The 18694-nt window shown below is 38.3% G+C and overlaps 1 protein-coding gene across 1 annotated transcript in view; it reads right to left on the bottom strand.

Moving 5' to 3' along the window:
• DNAJC1 (DnaJ heat shock protein family (Hsp40) member C1) overlaps positions 1 to 18694 on the bottom strand; it is a 94026-nt gene that overhangs the window by 55822 nt on the left and 19510 nt on the right. Inside the window, exons 2-3 of the mRNA XM_085227290.1 lie at positions 5563 to 5664; positions 5023 to 5069 (exon numbers count right to left, since the gene is read on the bottom strand). Coding sequence (XP_085083416.1) covers positions 5023 to 5069; positions 5563 to 5664 — 149 coding nt within the window. The remainder of the gene's footprint in view (positions 1 to 5022; positions 5070 to 5562; positions 5665 to 18694) is intronic.

Here is an 18694-nt window from a genome sequence, read left to right as displayed (position 1 = left end):
CACTCTGTATTTACTAGGCTATGTCCGCTGTTCGGAACAACAGTCTCCAAGGATTAAGTCTCAGAATCAATGCTCTATTGATTTTACTATCAATGAGCATTATGGCTCACACGACTGGCCATTTTAAGGGAAGATAGCTTCTATTATAACCCACTTTTTAGAATATATACTGTTAAAAGATAAATCACTGCTTTCAATAGTAATTAAGCTCTGTATTTAAAAAATAAGGATACCAATGATATTTAAGTTTTCAACTGGAAAATGATCCCACTGAAACTCAGAAGCTTCCCTTAATTTTTAAATCTTCCTTTCCAAATTTAGGATGTGGTTTAATTAAAAGCAGGTTTTTCATTAAATGATTTATGTATAGAAATCTATATTAACTATGGAGGATAGTCAGCTAATCCGTGTGTAGAACTACACTCATAATTGAATTACAAAGCATTCTTCTTTTGGTGACGTATATTAATTGCTACTCTTGGCAAGAAAAATCAAATTGAAAAGAAAAACTGTATCTGCAGTACTTTTTCTCAGACCTATGCAGACAAAACACAACAAATCTTCTGCACCGGATATGCTTACCCGTTATCTCTGACACGTAGCGGTCAGCAAACTGAAAAACCACAGAGCACCAGTACATGAACAAGACGACAAAAATACACTTACATTTGTAAATATTTATTTATATAATACATGTTTATAACTTACGTTGAATCTTTGTTTAAAAACTCGGGATTCTGTGTTAGTACAGGAACAACCAACTGCACGAGTATTAAAATTTCATTCTGTTGTAAAGTTTCATTTTAGAGCTCTTTGTGGAATCAATTACATTGCAAGAAAAATCCATTACCTGTAGTAGCTAATTACAGTATCATCTATTTTAATATAATTATAATTTACTCCTCCCTTTAACACAGCCACTGCATTTCATATTTCAAATTATTTCAGAGATCTGATATATTTCATATACTATAAGCTTGAATTAATTAGACCTGCTCTGAACTACAGGAATACTTCACTGATGTTTTTTTATTTTGGGGTTTTTCTCCTTGTTCTGTCAAAGACACCCAGTGCAACATCAGTCAGAACAATTTATACCTATGCATGCACACATATAATTATGATGAGAGCAAAGACAAACACCTTTCTTACTCTAAACAAGCATGTCTTGATTCCTTTACAAATGCTTCCTCTAATCAAGTCCACATTGTTACAGAGAATAGGCCTTGTAGGTAAAAAGCTCCTTAAAATGGCAACAAACAAAGAAATTAAAATCTAGATTTTTGCCTAATTACAACCAATAGAACCATGCAAACTTCTTTGTGAATTAAAAATAATCAAAAGGTAATAAAATATCATCATCAATTTTATTTACCAATAAGTGACTTAAAATATATTTCAGGAAATGAACCCACTTCTACATATCCTAACAAAACTTTTCTGTAGAGATTCATATACTCCGCAATGTGCACAAGGCATAAAACGTTAAACAATGCTACATGAAACAATCTGCATGCATGTTTCATGTTAGAACATCAGGATGTTTTAATTATGCAGCAGTTAAAATGTGTAAGTGAAAAGCACTACCATGGCAATATTATTGTATTCTCTAGTACAACTAATAGCATTAGAATATTTCACAAACAGCTATGAACCTTTCTCAAAAAAAGCAAACTAAATTATAATTATAAAGTTCTATCAGCTAATTTTATTTTAATAGAAGAACAGCAGTATTTTAAGAAAGGCTTCTGTCATCAGCTATCATCAGCAAAAATCCACCGATAAACATAAAACCAGAAAGGTTCTAGAACAACGATTACGTTTAGCTGGCCAACAGATCTGCCTTTCCGAACACCCTTTCTGTACACACACAAACAATTAACGCCTCTGACATTCACAGCGACATGGAGGAAGGGTTTCATTAGACAGAGTTCTATTGTTTCAAAACGAGTTTGTCTGTCGCTCGCTCACAGAGGGCAGGTCCTTTTACTCCTATTTGTACCGTTTCTGCCCTCTGCATACACACCAAGATCAATGCTGGATTACATCACTTCTGAGACGAACAGCCGGAGGCAGGCAGGTACTGCGGGCATCCCCAAAAGGGGTCTGCAGCTCACTCTTCTCAAGACGATGTAATCTTGTGCTCCAAACCATTTACACATCCTATTCCAAAGGGATTCCCAGCTAAACTGCCAGAATTGCCACCAAGTAATTTGCAAGACCAACTCCCATCTCAGCCCAACAGGTCTTTACTTTAGAAATAAAAACTATCATGCTGCCAAGGGGGGGGGGAAATCAGGCAGAAAGCCTTGTTGCAGCAGACCCAAGCTCTGGAATTAGGATAAAGATGAATTGATAAGCCCTGAGACAAATGCTGCAGCATCCTGTGCATGGGTATGAAGGTAAACTTCGAACCTCTTCCCTTACAACAGATAACCAAATAACATTCTAAGTAGGAAAATGCCCAGAAGCAACCACTCTCTCCTTTCCTTCGCCATATGGCTGCAAGAAACAGATGAATTACCTTGCAAGAGAAACACAGCTCTTAGCAAAATTATTTGAGGCTTATTTTAAGGATATGAGGCAACAATTCCTTAAAGGAAAAAGGAGAAAATACTCTTCTCACAGCTCAATGAGAGTTTACCATTAGACTGTGAAATAAAGCTAAGGAACAAATGTTTTCTGAAAGTAAAGAAACCATATGCTATTGTTTATAGAATCACCAAGGTTGGAAAAGACCTCTAAGATCATCTACTTCACATTATTCCTAAATCACAGAATAACAAAACAGAAGGGACTTCTGGAAATCACCTAGTCCAACCCCCTGCTAAAGCAGATTCCCTACAGCAGGTCACACAGGAAAGCATCCAGGCAATTTCTGAACATCTCTGGAGAAGGAGACTCCACAACCTTTCTCAGCAGCTTGCTCCACTGCTCTGTCACCTTCACATTAAGTAAGTTTTTCCTCACATGTGTATGGAACTTCGTATGTTCCAGTTTGCCTTTCCTATGCCTATTGCCCCTTGTTTTGTCACTGAGCACCACTGAAAAGAGCCTGGCTGCATCCACTTGACTCCTGCCCATTGGGTATTTATTTATATGCATTGATAACCCCTCCTGCAGTCTTCTCTTCTCCAGACTGAACAGCCCCAGCTCTGTCTTTTTACATAAGGGAGATGGTCCTGGCTTCCAATAATCCTTGTCACCCTCTGCTGGGCTCTCTCCAGAAGTTCCCTGTCTTTCTTGAACAGAGAAGCCCAAACTGGACACAGCGCTCCAGATATGGCCTCATCAGGGCAGAGTAGAGGGAGGAGGATCACCTCTCCCTGAACTGCTGGCCACATTATTTTTAACACACTCCAGTATACCATTGGCCTTCTTGGCCACAGGGGCACACTACTGCTCAAAGCCAACCTACTGCCCACCAGAACATGCTGGTCTTTCTCTACAGAGCTCCACTCCAGCAGGTCAGCTCCTAACCTGTACTGATGCATGCAGTTACTCCTCCCAGTTGTAGGACTCTGTTCTTGCTGAAAGTCATTCAGTTCCTCTCCACCCAACTCTCCAGCTTATCCTGCATATCATTTCTAAGAAATTATCTGACAGTAAATGCTATTTTATTCAACTATATTTATGCTTAATTAGTGATAGAAGCAGGATCAACCACATATCTGCACTGCAAACAAAAATACAAAAGATATTGCTGCCTATGTGCAAAAGAAGTTACTGACAATGAAATCAATAAAAGCTGGAGCAATCCATTTCTGCTTTAACTTTTCATTATTTATTACTGTGCTATACTAATTAATAACATTTGCTTAAACAAGCTGGTTAAATTAGTAACTTTCATAATGTATACAAGGCTTAAAAACAATTTTCATAAGCTACTTCACTACTGTTCCATGAAAAAAGACACCATAATATCTGCAAGGTGATCCCCAGTAATGGGGATATAATGGGGAAATAAGTTCCAAATAAGTTCCAAAATATCACATCGCAGACATAAGCAAAGTTACAAACAAAGAAGTGAGAAAATGTTTGGGACAACCAACTTTTCAACTAATCTGAAGCCACTTACTAAAGACTTGTTTATTTTAACGTTTCCTCAATTAGGACTTCACAAGAACAATCTTTGGTGACAGGAGAAATGAAAAAAACTACCAATTTTCAAAAGTACTTCTCTGAAGTACATTTTCATGACACTTGATGAAAGGATCAAAGACTGTACTATGTGTACTATCAAACCAGGAGTCATGACAAGAAACCAAAAACCCTTCAAGAAATGCCTCACAATCCCCGGCTTAGACTTGTAAACCAAAAGCCGCTTCACTAGAACTCCAACATAAATGTACTTCTACAATGGTTCAATTTCCCTTACAATCATTAGCTCATTTGGACAGCCTCTTAAGAAGAAAAACAAAACAAAACAACAACAAAATCTTCCAGAAAAGCATAGCTTTTCAGTTTTCAGTCCTAACCCCTTCACATACTTCTGGACCTGCTTCCAAAGCTGCAGGGACAATTATCAATTGTCAATAAAATATTGTATTCACATCAAAGTTTCAAATACCATAGACAACACATCTGAAAAAAAAGCAATAAAATAAAGAGCAGAAAAAATGTTAAAGAAGGTAAAAATTGAAGATAACCCCAAATATCACACAAAGAAACTTTTCTTGGAACACTGAATTATGACTGACAGATGAATCAAGAACTGTAAGTTCAACCACAGCTTTAATAAAACAGACAACAACATTTAACACAATCCAAATAAGTGACACATTTGAGAAATGTTAAAACAATGATTTGCTCCAAGTAGCAGATTGGTTTTTAAAGCTTGTAAGGGAGGATAATGAACATATCACACAAAAATACCTATCAGCTTCCCCTTTCAGCCCACAATCAGAAAAATTACAAACTGAAATTATGCAAAAATCATCTAAATAGTTACATTTAAGACAAACAGGACTTCAGTTTATGACTGGCATAAATGAATATTTAGGAAACTGCAGATTAACTCACCTCTTCCTTCTTTCTTCATCCTTTAAAATCTCATAGATAGCCACCAACTTCAACAAAAACACAAAAAGAAATACTTAATATTACTTTAGAAAAGAGCTTGTAAAATATTAATAATAGTATTACATGTTACATTTGCAAAAAAAAAAAAAAGCTCTTCAGTAATTTCCACTTTTCTCCTTACAGCATTATGAGTGAGACTCCATGTGCAGATGAAACAGTGACATAATCATATATAAGCTGCCATCAGAGATGCAAACAAGCAACTGAGACTTCTGTCTCAGTTACAAAGAAACAAACAACAACAAACTATGTATCATTTGTTTCATCCAAAAGTTCTTCTTCAAATTAAGTAGCCAGTATTTAGTCATCAGCATATTTTAAAGGCTGAACTAATGACAACAGTTTCATGGTTTTGGTCTGTAAAGATTTAAAAAAAGAAAAAGAAAAAAAATAGATTCATCGTTCTTACTAAGACGCCATCATTCTATAAAAATCTGATCCTATTTTCACAAAACTTATATAACCAAACATTGCACTTACTTGCCTAAACTGTGTTTCTGCATTTTCATCTTTGTTCTTGTCTGGGTGTAAAATCAGTGAAAGCTTCCTATATGCTTTCCGAATATCTGCTGATGAAGCATCCTGCAAAACGTAAAGAGAGCAAACTGTCAGAAACGATTCCCAGAACTTTGTTAGGAAACAAAGACAATCAAGACAGTGTAGGATATGAGGCAGTAACACTGGAGGAATCTAACCACCAAACCACACACCACACAACTAGCGAAACGATCACGGAGTCCATGTCATCTTTCATCTCTACTTCCTTTGTTACTGGACATTCATTACAACAATATTTGTCAAAATTTTCTAACGCTTTCTTGCTTAACATCATAGAATCACAGAATGGCCTGGGTAGAAAAGGAGCACAATGATCATGTAGTTTCAATGCCCCTGCTACGTGCAGGGTTGCCAACCAGCAGACCAGGCTGCCCAGAGCCACATCCAGTCTGGCCTTGAATGCCTCCAGGGATGGGGCATCCAGTGCACCTACTATGCCACCCAGAAGTTCAAATAAAAACTGAAAATTGCAACCGATATACCTTCAATCACCATTTCTGCCAACTACTGTGCTCAATTTCCCAAACTTGGGACTTGTTATGAGCTCCTTCCTTACTAACATTTACATGAAATTCACCAATGGGATTTGCATTCAACTTCAGCTTCACCACCTGTAAAAATGTGTATTTTGCTAAAGGAGCTTCAAATTGCAATCCTGAGGCTGTTTTGTGGCATCGACATCATTCTGTATCTCGAAGATAAACTGGCACACGTTTTAGGAGGAAAAAAAAAATTCAGAACATAAAATGCATCAAGTTAGCTGCACAATGCACAGATTTCTAAATTAATGACTGCCATGCAGTACATGCTATGAAGATATCCAGAAAAGGAAGATTTTGAGGGTCGTGATATGTGGTATATTAGTGTTACACTCATCAGACGATCCACAAAGCTCCAAATAGAAACAGAACTACTTGCATTCTATTACAAACATGTCAAAGGCAACATTTTAGAAATAAAGTATTCTTCTGACAATTTTAATTTCTTGACTTTATACATATATTGTTCCCAATATAGTCTCTCTCTCAAAATTACAGTGTCAACTGGGATTAAAAAAACACCAAAAAGACAGATCTGAATTGGCTGAGAGAGGAACAGAGCTGAAATAAGATAATAATTAATGCAATACTGTAATTAGCCTGTCAGGCTTTTTATTATAAATCATTATTTTCATTTTAAAAATTTCAGTTTTGTAACACAAAGGTATAATAATGCCATACACCACTTTGGGCCAGGAGTGAACATTAGAGAAAGATTTGGGAGAGGAGAAGGGGAAAAGGAGAAAGTGGGGAAAAGTGCAGTATTTGAGAAAAATCAGCTATGAAATGATGCTTTGAGGAAATTGCTATTATCCCCTCATGTAAGACCAAAATTTTCATATTCCCTTCTCTATCCAAAGAAGGTGCTTTGATTACTCATAGGGAAGATTTCTTCTGAAATGACTGCATCTGCATTTTTTCATTTTCACGTTTTCCAGCAGCTATTCCTATGGCACACAAAAGCTGAATTTGAGTGGGTTAAGTACCAGCTTGCTTCCTTCTCAATTACTACAAATGAGTTATTTCCAACTGATGCTATATGATAGGTTTAACTGTTGAAGGAAGACACAGTGATGAAATAGATATTCTAAACACAAACTCACAAAACGCAGGCTGAACAGAATGACATGAAATAAAGACAAAAACATAACAGAAACAAATCATTTAAAAATTAGAGGTTGAGACCATGAAAACCTCAAGAAATAAATCCCTCCAGACTGTGTGTTAGGGACAGACCACAGCTTATTCCTTCTCTACTACATTCTTTGGTGCGCTTGGTATTATTTTTGGAACACGCTTGATAAACTGTGTAAAACCTGATTGAAGCATATTTTGAAGAGCTGTCTGGCAGTGTTCTTCCAACTACTTCAAACAACAGACAAACAAAAAAGTTATGATGCTTTCAGTTTTATCTGGACAATTTAAACTTGAGTTTCATATAGGAGCAGCACAAATTTTCATGTTTTTATGCTTAAACAAAGCAAGAGATCCCAAATCAACTTTGAAAAACTTGCTTAAACATGTATGTAGCTTCATCCTGAGAACAAATATTCCCAGATTTACAAAAACAGATTATTTGTTTTATTTACCAAAAATAACTGAAAGATTGTTTTGTTTGCCCTATCCTACCAATTCAGTCAGCCACCTCATAAACCACATGGGCTCATCCTTAATACAAATATTAATACAAAATACAGTATTTCAATACTACTAAAGCAAATAAAAAATTGGGAAATAGTTTACTGGTATAGTCTTAACTAAGCTATGAAAGTGATCTTTATTAACATATCAGCTAATTGTAATTAAGCCCTCAAAAGGTCAAAAAGGGGACAGTAATAGCAATAAATGACTAAATTGTTGCTATAAATGATTTAATCACTATTGGTCCACATAAATTTCAGAAGTGGCAGTAAGACTGCCAGTTAACTGACTCTTTACAACATAAAGAAGGAAAATGTTGGTGTGTTTTGAGAATCAAGTTCCAAATGTGTTGTTAACGAGTGCTACGTATGGGTAAGGTTAAGCATCTTCAGGAGAGGTTCCAGACCCATGAGGACCTGTCCTGAACAGTCTCAGAGGTGCAAAATGGAATAATTTAATGAAAAGCCTCTCATCTCCATAGAGCTTCCTAGCAGTGTACGGCCCTAAATAGAATACAAAGAACAATTATTTTCAAGCTAATAAAGAAACATCTACCATATTGAAGTCGGCTGTTCTAACAGACTTTCACTTATAGCTGACTCTGTTGGCCACTTTCCGTAATGGCTGTGCAGCAAAACAGCAAATTAAAGAGTCAGCGCTTTCTAAGAGTAAGGTATTATTTCATATGCTAGGCAAAAATCCAAAGACTAGGGAGGGAAAGCCAGGACCACACTAGTTTTGTTTGTTCTAAAGATAAAGCTGAGAAAAGAAGCAGGATGGCCTCATGTATATTTCTGATATCTCAATCTCAGTTACACCTAAGGAGGGAAAAATAAGATCTGTATAGGCATATCATTTAATAGCAGTAGGAGCTGGTATTTATACAGATGGATAGAGACAGCATTAAGCAGTTTCTTCAACTTTGTGCTTCAGGTTGGCATGTCTTGCCACTGATACAGCCAGATGAGTCTGCCACACTGCCTCTCTCATGTGGAAACAAACATCAGAAACGCAGCTCTATTTCTCAATAACTATCCTGTGACAGCAGCATTGCTCCATAAGACTCCCAAGGCTGATCATCTCTTTATGATCCTGTTTCTGCTTAATGGATCTTACAACCCCATAACTTTTCCACAACACATAATTCCACTTCAGGAGGAAAAAAGCAATCCTCCATCATGCATACACACTTTGGGGGGGGAAAAAAAAAAAAAAAAAAAAGAAAGAAAAGATAATGCAAAATGGAAAATGGATGCTCCAACCTGAACCAAAAGCCACTCTAGTTGCCAGCTGAGCAGCTGGAAAGCACACATACAAATCAAAACGGTGTTTTATGCTAGAATTAGTTCTCAGAAATACAAAACAAATCTATATTTTGTTAGGTTAATTACGGACTGGCCTCATATGTGTGGAAATACATGCAAGTATTCTTGAGGGAAGGTTTTAGTTGCTAATACTATACTGAACAAGTAGAGTTATCAGGTGTTTAGGTGCAAGATTTCTAGGACAAATTTGAAAGTTCATCTTTCAAACATTTTAGCGTGAGCTTTTCACTACAACCAAGTATTTTAAACCAGAAACAAGCTAAGCATTTGAAGGGATCAAAGTATGCCAAAAAAGTTGAAGAGATATTGAAGGAATTCTGTTGGAATTCACGTCACCTTTCTAAAAGGTGATATACATCAGATCCCCAGGGTAAGGGAGAAGAGGAAATATTCTTCTCCCCTACTTACGCCATTTACATTTAGCAGCTTCTTCTGTTCAGACAATTAAAACGCATATTACTAACATTTTTTTCACTCTGCATCATTTCCAGATTAGCCAGTATTACCAGAAAAAGTACATAATTAGACTACAAATAAAATATGGGGAAATTAAGAATGGATTTTTTTAAATCATAACTGATAATAGATCAAAAATAATGTAAATTTGATTTCGCTAAATTTTGTATTATGTTTTTTGTATTATGTATTATGTAAAATACATAAAAGTTAGAAGACACAAATCTGATCTCAACAGCCTATACTAATTTAATTCAGAGCCTCACCTGCAGAGTTCACTTCCACCTTCATAAGTAGAAAAATTGGTGTAAAGCTCTACAGCTCTATATTACCCCATTGCCTTCCATGCCTAATGTAACTATGATTACTAATGAAGCTTCAAAGAAAAAAAAAGCCTCACTGTGGTCCCAAGACAATTCTTGAACACATAACGTATCAGATATTGCCATAGGCAAACAACGATTGGGTCAAGGGGAAAAAAATAATCAATGTCTACATAGTTTTCACTTACTAACATATACAATTCAAAACCTAAATTGTTCCCTTGAGTGCAATGCAGTTACTGAACAAGACTTAGTTACTTACAATTTAGCAACTGCCTCTAACACAGCAAACGTGCTCATTTCATCTTAGGTTTTAAATATGCCTGCTGATGTCTTCAAATAGTTGGCATTACCTTTGCTAGCGATGGGGAGGCAGTGGTTTAGAGGACAAGCACGCTGACAGAAGTCACTTTGCTACTGACCTGCTGTTTGCCCAATCACTTATTAATGAGTGTCAATGGATTACGGGCTGGTTCGGCCCGGTTCCATGTCTAGCGGGGCGGAGGGATTTCGCAAAAATCTGCGCCTCTGGAAAAGGGAAACAGGGGACCCCAAAATAATTAAAAACAGCAGCCACGATCTGAGAAGAAACAAACTAATTTACTAAATATGGTATCAGAATGCAAAATAACACACTATAATAGAATATAATTAGAATTGAAGCTAATAAGTCAAATATAACAAGAGACAGTGTCTGAAAGGTGGATAGGCCTCACCATAACACTGAGGTGAGATGCGCAGTCTGGTTGAGCAGCAGGGAGCAGAGCCTGACAAAGAAGAGCTGTCAGATGACCTACCGAGGCCTTGTATCTGTTCCCCATGAGCAGAAATGATAACACAGCGAACAGTCTTCTGGGGAATGTAGTTCTCTTCTGTGACAGGTACCCGTTACTGGAACATTAACACTTTAACTTTCAGTGCACTACATGATGTTAAGATGTGGAATAGCGGTAACCAAAAATCATAAAACCATGGCAATGAGCTACTAGAGAATGGCACCAGGGCAACTACTTCATTGTCGTGCTGCTGAATAACTGTAGAATTTTTAGCAACGTGAACTACTGGAGCTAGGCAGTCCAAAATGATGACTGTACAGAGCACCATGTAATGTATCTGTAACGTGAAATGCTCTACCTATAAATGCCCTCAGGAGAGGCAGGAATGAGACAAAATGTATCTTTTTTAGTCTCCATGAATTATAAATCTACTGATTAGAATTCCTTGGTTTGGTTTTATTTTAAATTAAAGAGCAATTCAAATGCATACAGTTCCTTCAATACCATTTTCCATTCAGAATCTGCATGTAGAAGAAAGGGCGTAAGTCCTATTTGGAAACCATTAAGTATACAAGTTGAATGGCACAGAAAAAGAAACAAAAAGTAAGCTTAGTAAACACATTTAGTATTTTTCTTTAGTGAATCTACAGGACACACAGACAGTCCCACCAAAACCTACAGCATAAACCAGAGCAGATGACCACACAGAAGCTACAGCTGACTGCTGAACTTGAGATCACCACTGCAGCTTTCCACCAAGTTTCCATGTGAGGCCTGCAGAAAGCTGCACAACCTTCATTCAATTAGAAGGAAGCTCAATAAAAATAAAGGGTGAAGACACTCCTCTTTTTCAAGGATGTAAATTGAGTTCAACCCATGCTTGCTGCTCCGCTGCAGATGGTTGCTCCAAGCACACCCAGGGAGGAGGAGGTATTTGCTCTGCTGCAGAAGAGGCCATGCATCTCTCAACATTCCATTGATTTAAACAGAATAACAGCACAGCAGGGAAATATGTAAGAACCAAAAATAATGCTAAAATGGCGTTTTAATGCTTTTTTATTTTGCTAAGTTTTAAAGCAATTCATGAAATGAAAATGAATACAAACCAGCACAATGTATTCCTGTAGGCTTCTGATAACTGGCACAATCCCTTAACTGGCATGCTTGTTTCCAAGGGAGTGTGTCAGATGAAAGAAGACTCTGTTTTCAGCCTAGCATGCCAAATGAATGAAAATTCTGCTGCCTCATGCTTGAGAAACAGAAAAAAGAATGTTCTCTTCAGCACATGTGCACAATTACACATGCTTAGCTTTTCTTGATCGTTCTGAACAACATTGTTTATATGTAATTTTTTTTTCTTCTGCTGAAATTCTTTTAGCTTTGTAACTTTTTTACGTAGGTTTTCAGCAATTTATTATTTAGATACGAAAAATCAAGAGAACACTGTCGTGTATAGCTGTAAGGTACGATTTAACATGAGCTTTGCATCTGAGATGCAGAGAACACACACTAATTCTGTCAGAACGTTTTTAGAATTATTCCTCCAAATTCAGAATGGAGAAAAAGCTCCCAAACAATAGCTGAGGACATAATTCAAGACGAAACAAACTAATCTGAAATCCTGATGTTGTTAGGGGTTATTTTCTTTCAAATTTTCTTTCTGGTAGTTCAAAAGGAGGGAATAAGTAGGTATCTTTCATTTATCTCACTTTTTTTCTTTTTCCTGGGAATGCTGTTACGTATTTATTGTTTTATATATTTATTGTTTATATATTTATGCAACGTTGTCTGTATGTTTACACAGTAAGACCGCTGCTTTTACAGCCCAAGTGCGCAGGGAAAGCAAAGCACAATATCTCCTGCAGAGCATTTCTTGCTCAATGCCTTTTGCTACAGCAAAGACACTGTGCTGTGCTCACACAGCTGTGGAGCACCGCTGTACGGCTCTGAAGATTTTTGGGTATTGGATCTGACAAGTTCCAACCCCTCCTTCTATGTAATCCCCAAAATATGCTGCTGCTTGATTATTTATACAGTTTTCACACTACATTTCAGCTTTAGTATGTTTCTAAGTATGTAAGGAATTAAAGGAAATCAGAATCAGCAAAGCTACACCTAAACAAGGCCTTTCTCTCCTCTCTTCTCCTCCACTCACTTATCCCGTTCCCGTCACGACCTGCCAGCAGAACTGGCACAACTGACTCGTACTCTCCTACACATCTCTACCCCTTCAAATGACAGCTTCCCAGACTTCAATTTAAGCATAAATTTTGAAGGGATATTACTAACAACCACAGACTTAAATGATTAAGGTCTTACAGGAAAAAAAAGAAGACCAAAATAAATTAAAAAATAGCACATACACACACAGCTCTGGCTACTTTCTCACTGCTGAACTCTCATGCCACCTGAGTTGCTGCTGTCACTTTTGTGACTGTATCTTTAATTGACTTGTATGCTCAATAACAATGTAAAAGCTTTTTATAGTTTTGAAAAGTGTTTATAAACAACTTCCGATTCTGATGACCAAAAAAATGAGGAGAGAAAGTGCACATGAGAAACAGGATACAGGATATACGGCCAAAAAAATTATAAAGCCATACAAGAAGCCATTAGAGAATGTTTATTTCCAGCACAGAAGCTGTTAAGATCTGCCCTCTGCGTTACACATCAGCATGGCACTGACATGGTGAGTAATCCCCACAGACATCTACTTTCAAAATAAACGTCACCTACTTGTTAGTAACTTCCTCAGCTCCATCAGCTGGGAAGGACACTAATTCATATGCCCATACACCCATCATACATGTACTGTCACATCCACGCACGGATGCCAATTTAAAAACTCACGTAAACAAGTGTACCTCCCCAGCTGTCCTCAGTGTTTAAACAGTGCTCCAATTTATATTTTCCATTGTTGCTCAGCTGCGCAATTCATTTTAAGAGCAGGTAAATAGAAGCTGCTACCCAAACTGGGAATGAATAGACAGTGATCATTTTCTTAATTTAACAATGGTTTTAATACATGACACTCTTTTAAACTGACAAAAACACAGCTAACGTGAAACCAGGATGCAAAGTAAGTTGGAAAGAAGAAACCCATACCTTGCATAGTTAACTATCCTATCAAAAACAAAAAGATGTATCAAATAAGATGCTGGGAGCTCTGTCCCAGATCCACCGATACTCAGTATTTCAACTATCGAGTTGAGTTGTAGAATAACTATTAAACCAGCTAACACCAGCCTTTGAAACCTGAAAAGATGCTGTTGAACAGAATTATATTTTTTCAAGATCTTGACTAATTGCAGAATTGCTCTAGAAGTATCCTAAGGGAAAGACTAACGGACCACACGTGGACAGAAATCACCAACCACACCAGGGCAGGACGACACAAAGTGGCTGGGCAGAATGACCAGTCCCTCACAGCCAGTGGCACACCGCTGCCTGCCCGAGCAGCCCAGCACAGCCGTGACACCAACTGCACGATGCCCAGCAGCTGCCCCATATCGTGTCTAAGCAGCAGCAGCTGAATAATGGCACAAGCAGCTCAGGTTAGACGCAGTGCAAATCTCCCAGCAGCATTGTTAGCTCACTGCAGCATGGGCTGACAAAGCCTCCATGGTGGGCCGATCTCGCGCACATTCATCAGGCGTGACTCAGCTTTAATTGGTTCTGTCACAGCAGGGTACAGTAGATCACTAACATTCCTGTACTTTAGGATTCAAATATCCCTTTGATGATCAATTTAATCATTACACTGACAATATTCCAACTGGATTTATGGTGTCTGTTTAAAGGGACCGAGCTGGCAGACAGCACTCTTGCCACACTGAAGGTAACAGCTCCTGCCAGAAGGTGCTGAGATTTTCACAGCACTTCTGAGCTCACTGAAAGGAGCAGCAGTACCAGGAGGTGCCAGGAAGCATTCCTGTCTGATGAGTGTGAACCCCGGTGGGCCGTGCTCCATGCCTGGGACCGCTAGGCGGTACTCTTATTTTTCCTGTTACAGACCAGTTACTCTGAATTACTGTAAGAGTCATCCCGTAGTAGGTGTTCACTAATACACCATCCTTACAGTTTAGAAGACTTTTTCCATCAGTTATCAACTGTAAGACTAGCAAAGCACCACGAACAGCCACCATCAGCACATTTTCTTTGGGAAGGCCAAAAGGAAAGTAGTTCTAAACCAGGTGAAGTTTAAAAAGCAGACAGGAAATTCAACACACAGCATAAATATTTTAAGCCAAATAAAACTATGCATTTAAAATTGCCCTGTATTTGGTGTATTTCAAATACATGTTTAATTTCTGCAGCAAAAGCATCTAAATGAGGGATATGGTTGAGATACTGTAGCAAACCATATCCAAGCAAATTGGACTTTGAGGGGCACCTCTCTCAAAATGCTTTCTGTTTTAAAGTAATATTTTAAAACCCTAATTAAACTATTTCCTACTGCTTAGCCAGTTTCTGTACCATACTATCATACTGCTGAAGCAGCTATTTCACAGAAATTTCACAGCTATTTTTCTTAGTTTAGAAACAGCTAAAATGCTCCCCTGAACTTGAGTTTTGAGATCTCAATGTAGCTCTGTCTGCAGTCTTCTACTGGCTTGTTTGTCCTTCCAGAGCCTGGAAGAAGACAGGAAAAATTTAAAAACCTTCTTGATCTCATTATCTGCTACAAAATACATATTTGGTTTGGGTAAATCCTTAATAATTTTCTCCAGAAAACAACCTTAGCTAAACAAAAGGCATAAGAAAGCGACCAGACCATGAAGGTCTCATGTGTGGTTACATTTTCCTTGAGTAATATCATATTACTAGAATGTTTCTCTCCTCTCTCTCTCAGAAAAATAACTGTTTCACCATTTATTTTTGGCACACAGAACAGAGAATGTCTACAGATTTCAAGATCATAAATAAGTAAATAGAATAACAAAGGGTTTTTTCTCTATTTTTTTCCTCATGAAACCAACTGATCAGAAAAGGCAAAATGCTGCGTATTTTCAAACAAAGGCATCTCATCACAGACTATGTTAAAGTAACTTTGAGATTACGTAGAATATGAACACCTCTGAAAGCCCTAAAAGACATCCAGAAACACGTATTAATTTACTCAAGATGTATTTGGGTGGGTTTTTTCCTTTTTCCTTCCCTCCCCCTCCCAAACACACTGCTTTAAATAGCCAGGTTTATAAATAACTACCAGCAGCATTTATCAACCTCCTTCCATCTTTATTTGGACTACTTACTACCAAACTAGTTAGGATTTAGCCCTACCCACCATGTAAAGGAGTCACATAATGATCCCTTTATACTCATTAACTACCATTTTAATGAGCTATTACTACCTCGGGACTCAGAAGACCTCAGGGAGGTTGTAACATGCCACTACCCATATAGTAATTCACTGCTGAGTTAGTACATAGCCTCCTTGAAAGAATACAGGAATGCCCTCCATCACTTGCTGTAGTACAAATGCCACTGTCAGCAAAATTCCTGTATGTAAGGCACACCCCAGACTAAAACCTAATGAAAAACGTCTCAGTTGAACTCCAATAAGCTTAACAGATTACCCATTACTATGGCCCACCACTTTATGGGAAGTAACCACCCTCCTAATAGCAAGCTGAAAGCCAGAGAGCGTTGCCACACAGCATCACCTCAGTCCGCTGGCACAAAAGGAGCATACCTGATAAAGGCACAAGGCAGAGGACATGGACATCCCAAATGACTATTCACAAAACCTGACAAAGTCTTCATGAGCCGTAAATTAACCAACAGACGTTCAAAGGAATATGAATAAAGAAATCAAGTTTACCATTAGGAACAATCAGTTAAAATTCACACACAATGAAGTTATGTACAACTGAAAGGTACAGTAAAATGAAATTGAAAAAAAAAAATCTCACCCTTATTTAAAAAAAAAAAAAGCCATACATACACCATGACTTGTGATGAAACTGACTTGAAGACAGCCCTTCCTGTTCACTAGTAACTTAATATGGAAAACTGAGACTATGGTCACTAAGAAAGCCTACCTGACATTATTTATAGCAAGGAAAAGCCGAATCACCCTGAAGGAAGATGGCTGCCTCCTAGACTTCATGGCTGCTGTGGGCAGAAACTGCCACTGACAGGGAAAGGCAGTGTTCACTCACAGAGCCCCATCCTTGGAGCTGATGGGAGATACAGACCTGGACAGCTGAAAGGAATACATTTGTGTGCTCCATCTCCAGTTTTATCTCCTGTTTCATCTCCTCACCATCAGAAGCAAGAAGCAGACAGGAGAAATCCTCCCCTGGCGCTGGTACGCTCTGGCTGGCTCCTCACCCTGCAACAGCCACAGCCAATGCAGGAACCACAGAGGGGGCTGAACCAAGCCAGCAGCAAGACAGACTGCAAAGGAGGAAAGATCAAAATAAAGGGGAAAAGCATGCATTCTTCCATGCCTATGGAAAAGAGGAATTAGCAGTTGAGTGAGTAGCAATAAAAACTTGGCACAGGTTGCATCTCATTAACTACGCTACCAGAAATCTCTTTCAGCCAACTGACTGCGGAAGATAGTGACTATTACTAATTCATTTACTTGCCTCTCAACATAGGATTACAGGATTATCAGCATTAAAGATAACAGTGAAAGTTGGGAGATAAAACTCTGATCTCATAGTCTCTGGTAGAAACACTGATAAATGTGGAGCATTTTGAAACCAAAAGCCATAGGAAAAGTTTTGCTTCATTTAAGTCCTGTGGCCATAAAGATACGGTACAACGTCCCCTACATTTTCAAGTTATAAACAGAAAGTCAAGACTTAAAGAAGGATCAACAGACAAGCAAGAACATTTAGTGAGCAACTTCTGTCATGGGTGGGGAAGAAAAATGAAACTGCAGGTCTGCAAGCTGCTGCATGGAAAAAAAAAAAAAAAAAAAAAAAAAAGTATGTTCCTGACAATCTTACGAATATAAGCCAAAGCCACGTTTCCCCTCTATCGCATAACCTCAGCCATGGAGTTGAATCCAAGAAATTGCATCAGCCAGATGCAATTTCTTCCTTTGTAACTCGCTGGGATGAGGGAAGACTTTTTCAGATGTAAACAAAAATAGTAGCAATTTTAAAAATAGCAGTGGCAGAAATACTGCAAAATTATTTTTGAAAGTCATAGTTAAGTACCACCGACCAAAATAAAAGAAACATTTGCTAAAGGGCAATGAAACTGCGGAAGGAAGGAGGAAGCAAGGAAGCGAGGAAGGAGGGACTAACATGAGTCTGTTTCTTTACTCAGCTCACCTCTACCCACCAGTACCAAACAAACCCTGTGATCTGATAGAGCTCATACACGACACAGACAGAAATGGGTATTCTGAGCAGGTGAAGACTTCGGAGGTCTCTGGCAGCTCCCTGCAGCCTCTCCTCTTGCCCTGCCCCAGCTTTGAGCATTGCACAGAAGATGAGCGCCTGCCCAGGGAGAACTATTCAGTGCTGTTCTGCACACATTTGCCCATGTGTGGCCTCATCTGCCTGTCACCACACGCTATTCAAACATGTTCTGAAGACGTGGTTATTTGTTTTGAAGCCCATCACAATGGCACCAGAGTTCATCAATAGCGTCATTCACCTCTGTGGTATCTTTAAGATAAGCATGCATTACTGTCCTTTTTTTTTTTTTTTAGATTACAAAATGAAGCACAGCTATCTCGGGTCCTAATTTTATCACAGATAGGATCCTTCCGAGTGCTTACTATCAAACAGCATTCCATACTTTCAGGGCAGACTTTAATCGACTTCAGCTGCAAGTGCTCACTATTTCTGCACAGAAGCTCCCAGTATCTCAAATTATGCAATCAGAATTGCAGAGCACTCAAATCAATTAGTCACCACTTGGGAAAAGTTCCGTTTAAACGACTTGCCTGGCATCACATAGGAATTCTGTGGCAGAGAGAGGAACAGAATCCCGTCCTCAGGGGCACTTTCCGACTGACTGCTTTATCC

This window comes from Meleagris gallopavo, chromosome 6 (genome assembly GCF_905368555.1).
Source record: "Meleagris gallopavo chromosome 6, MGAL_WU_HG_1.1, whole genome shotgun sequence".
NCBI lineage: Eukaryota > Metazoa > Chordata > Aves > Galliformes > Phasianidae > Meleagris > Meleagris gallopavo.
This window is presented reverse-complemented; position numbering and strand designations above follow the sequence as displayed.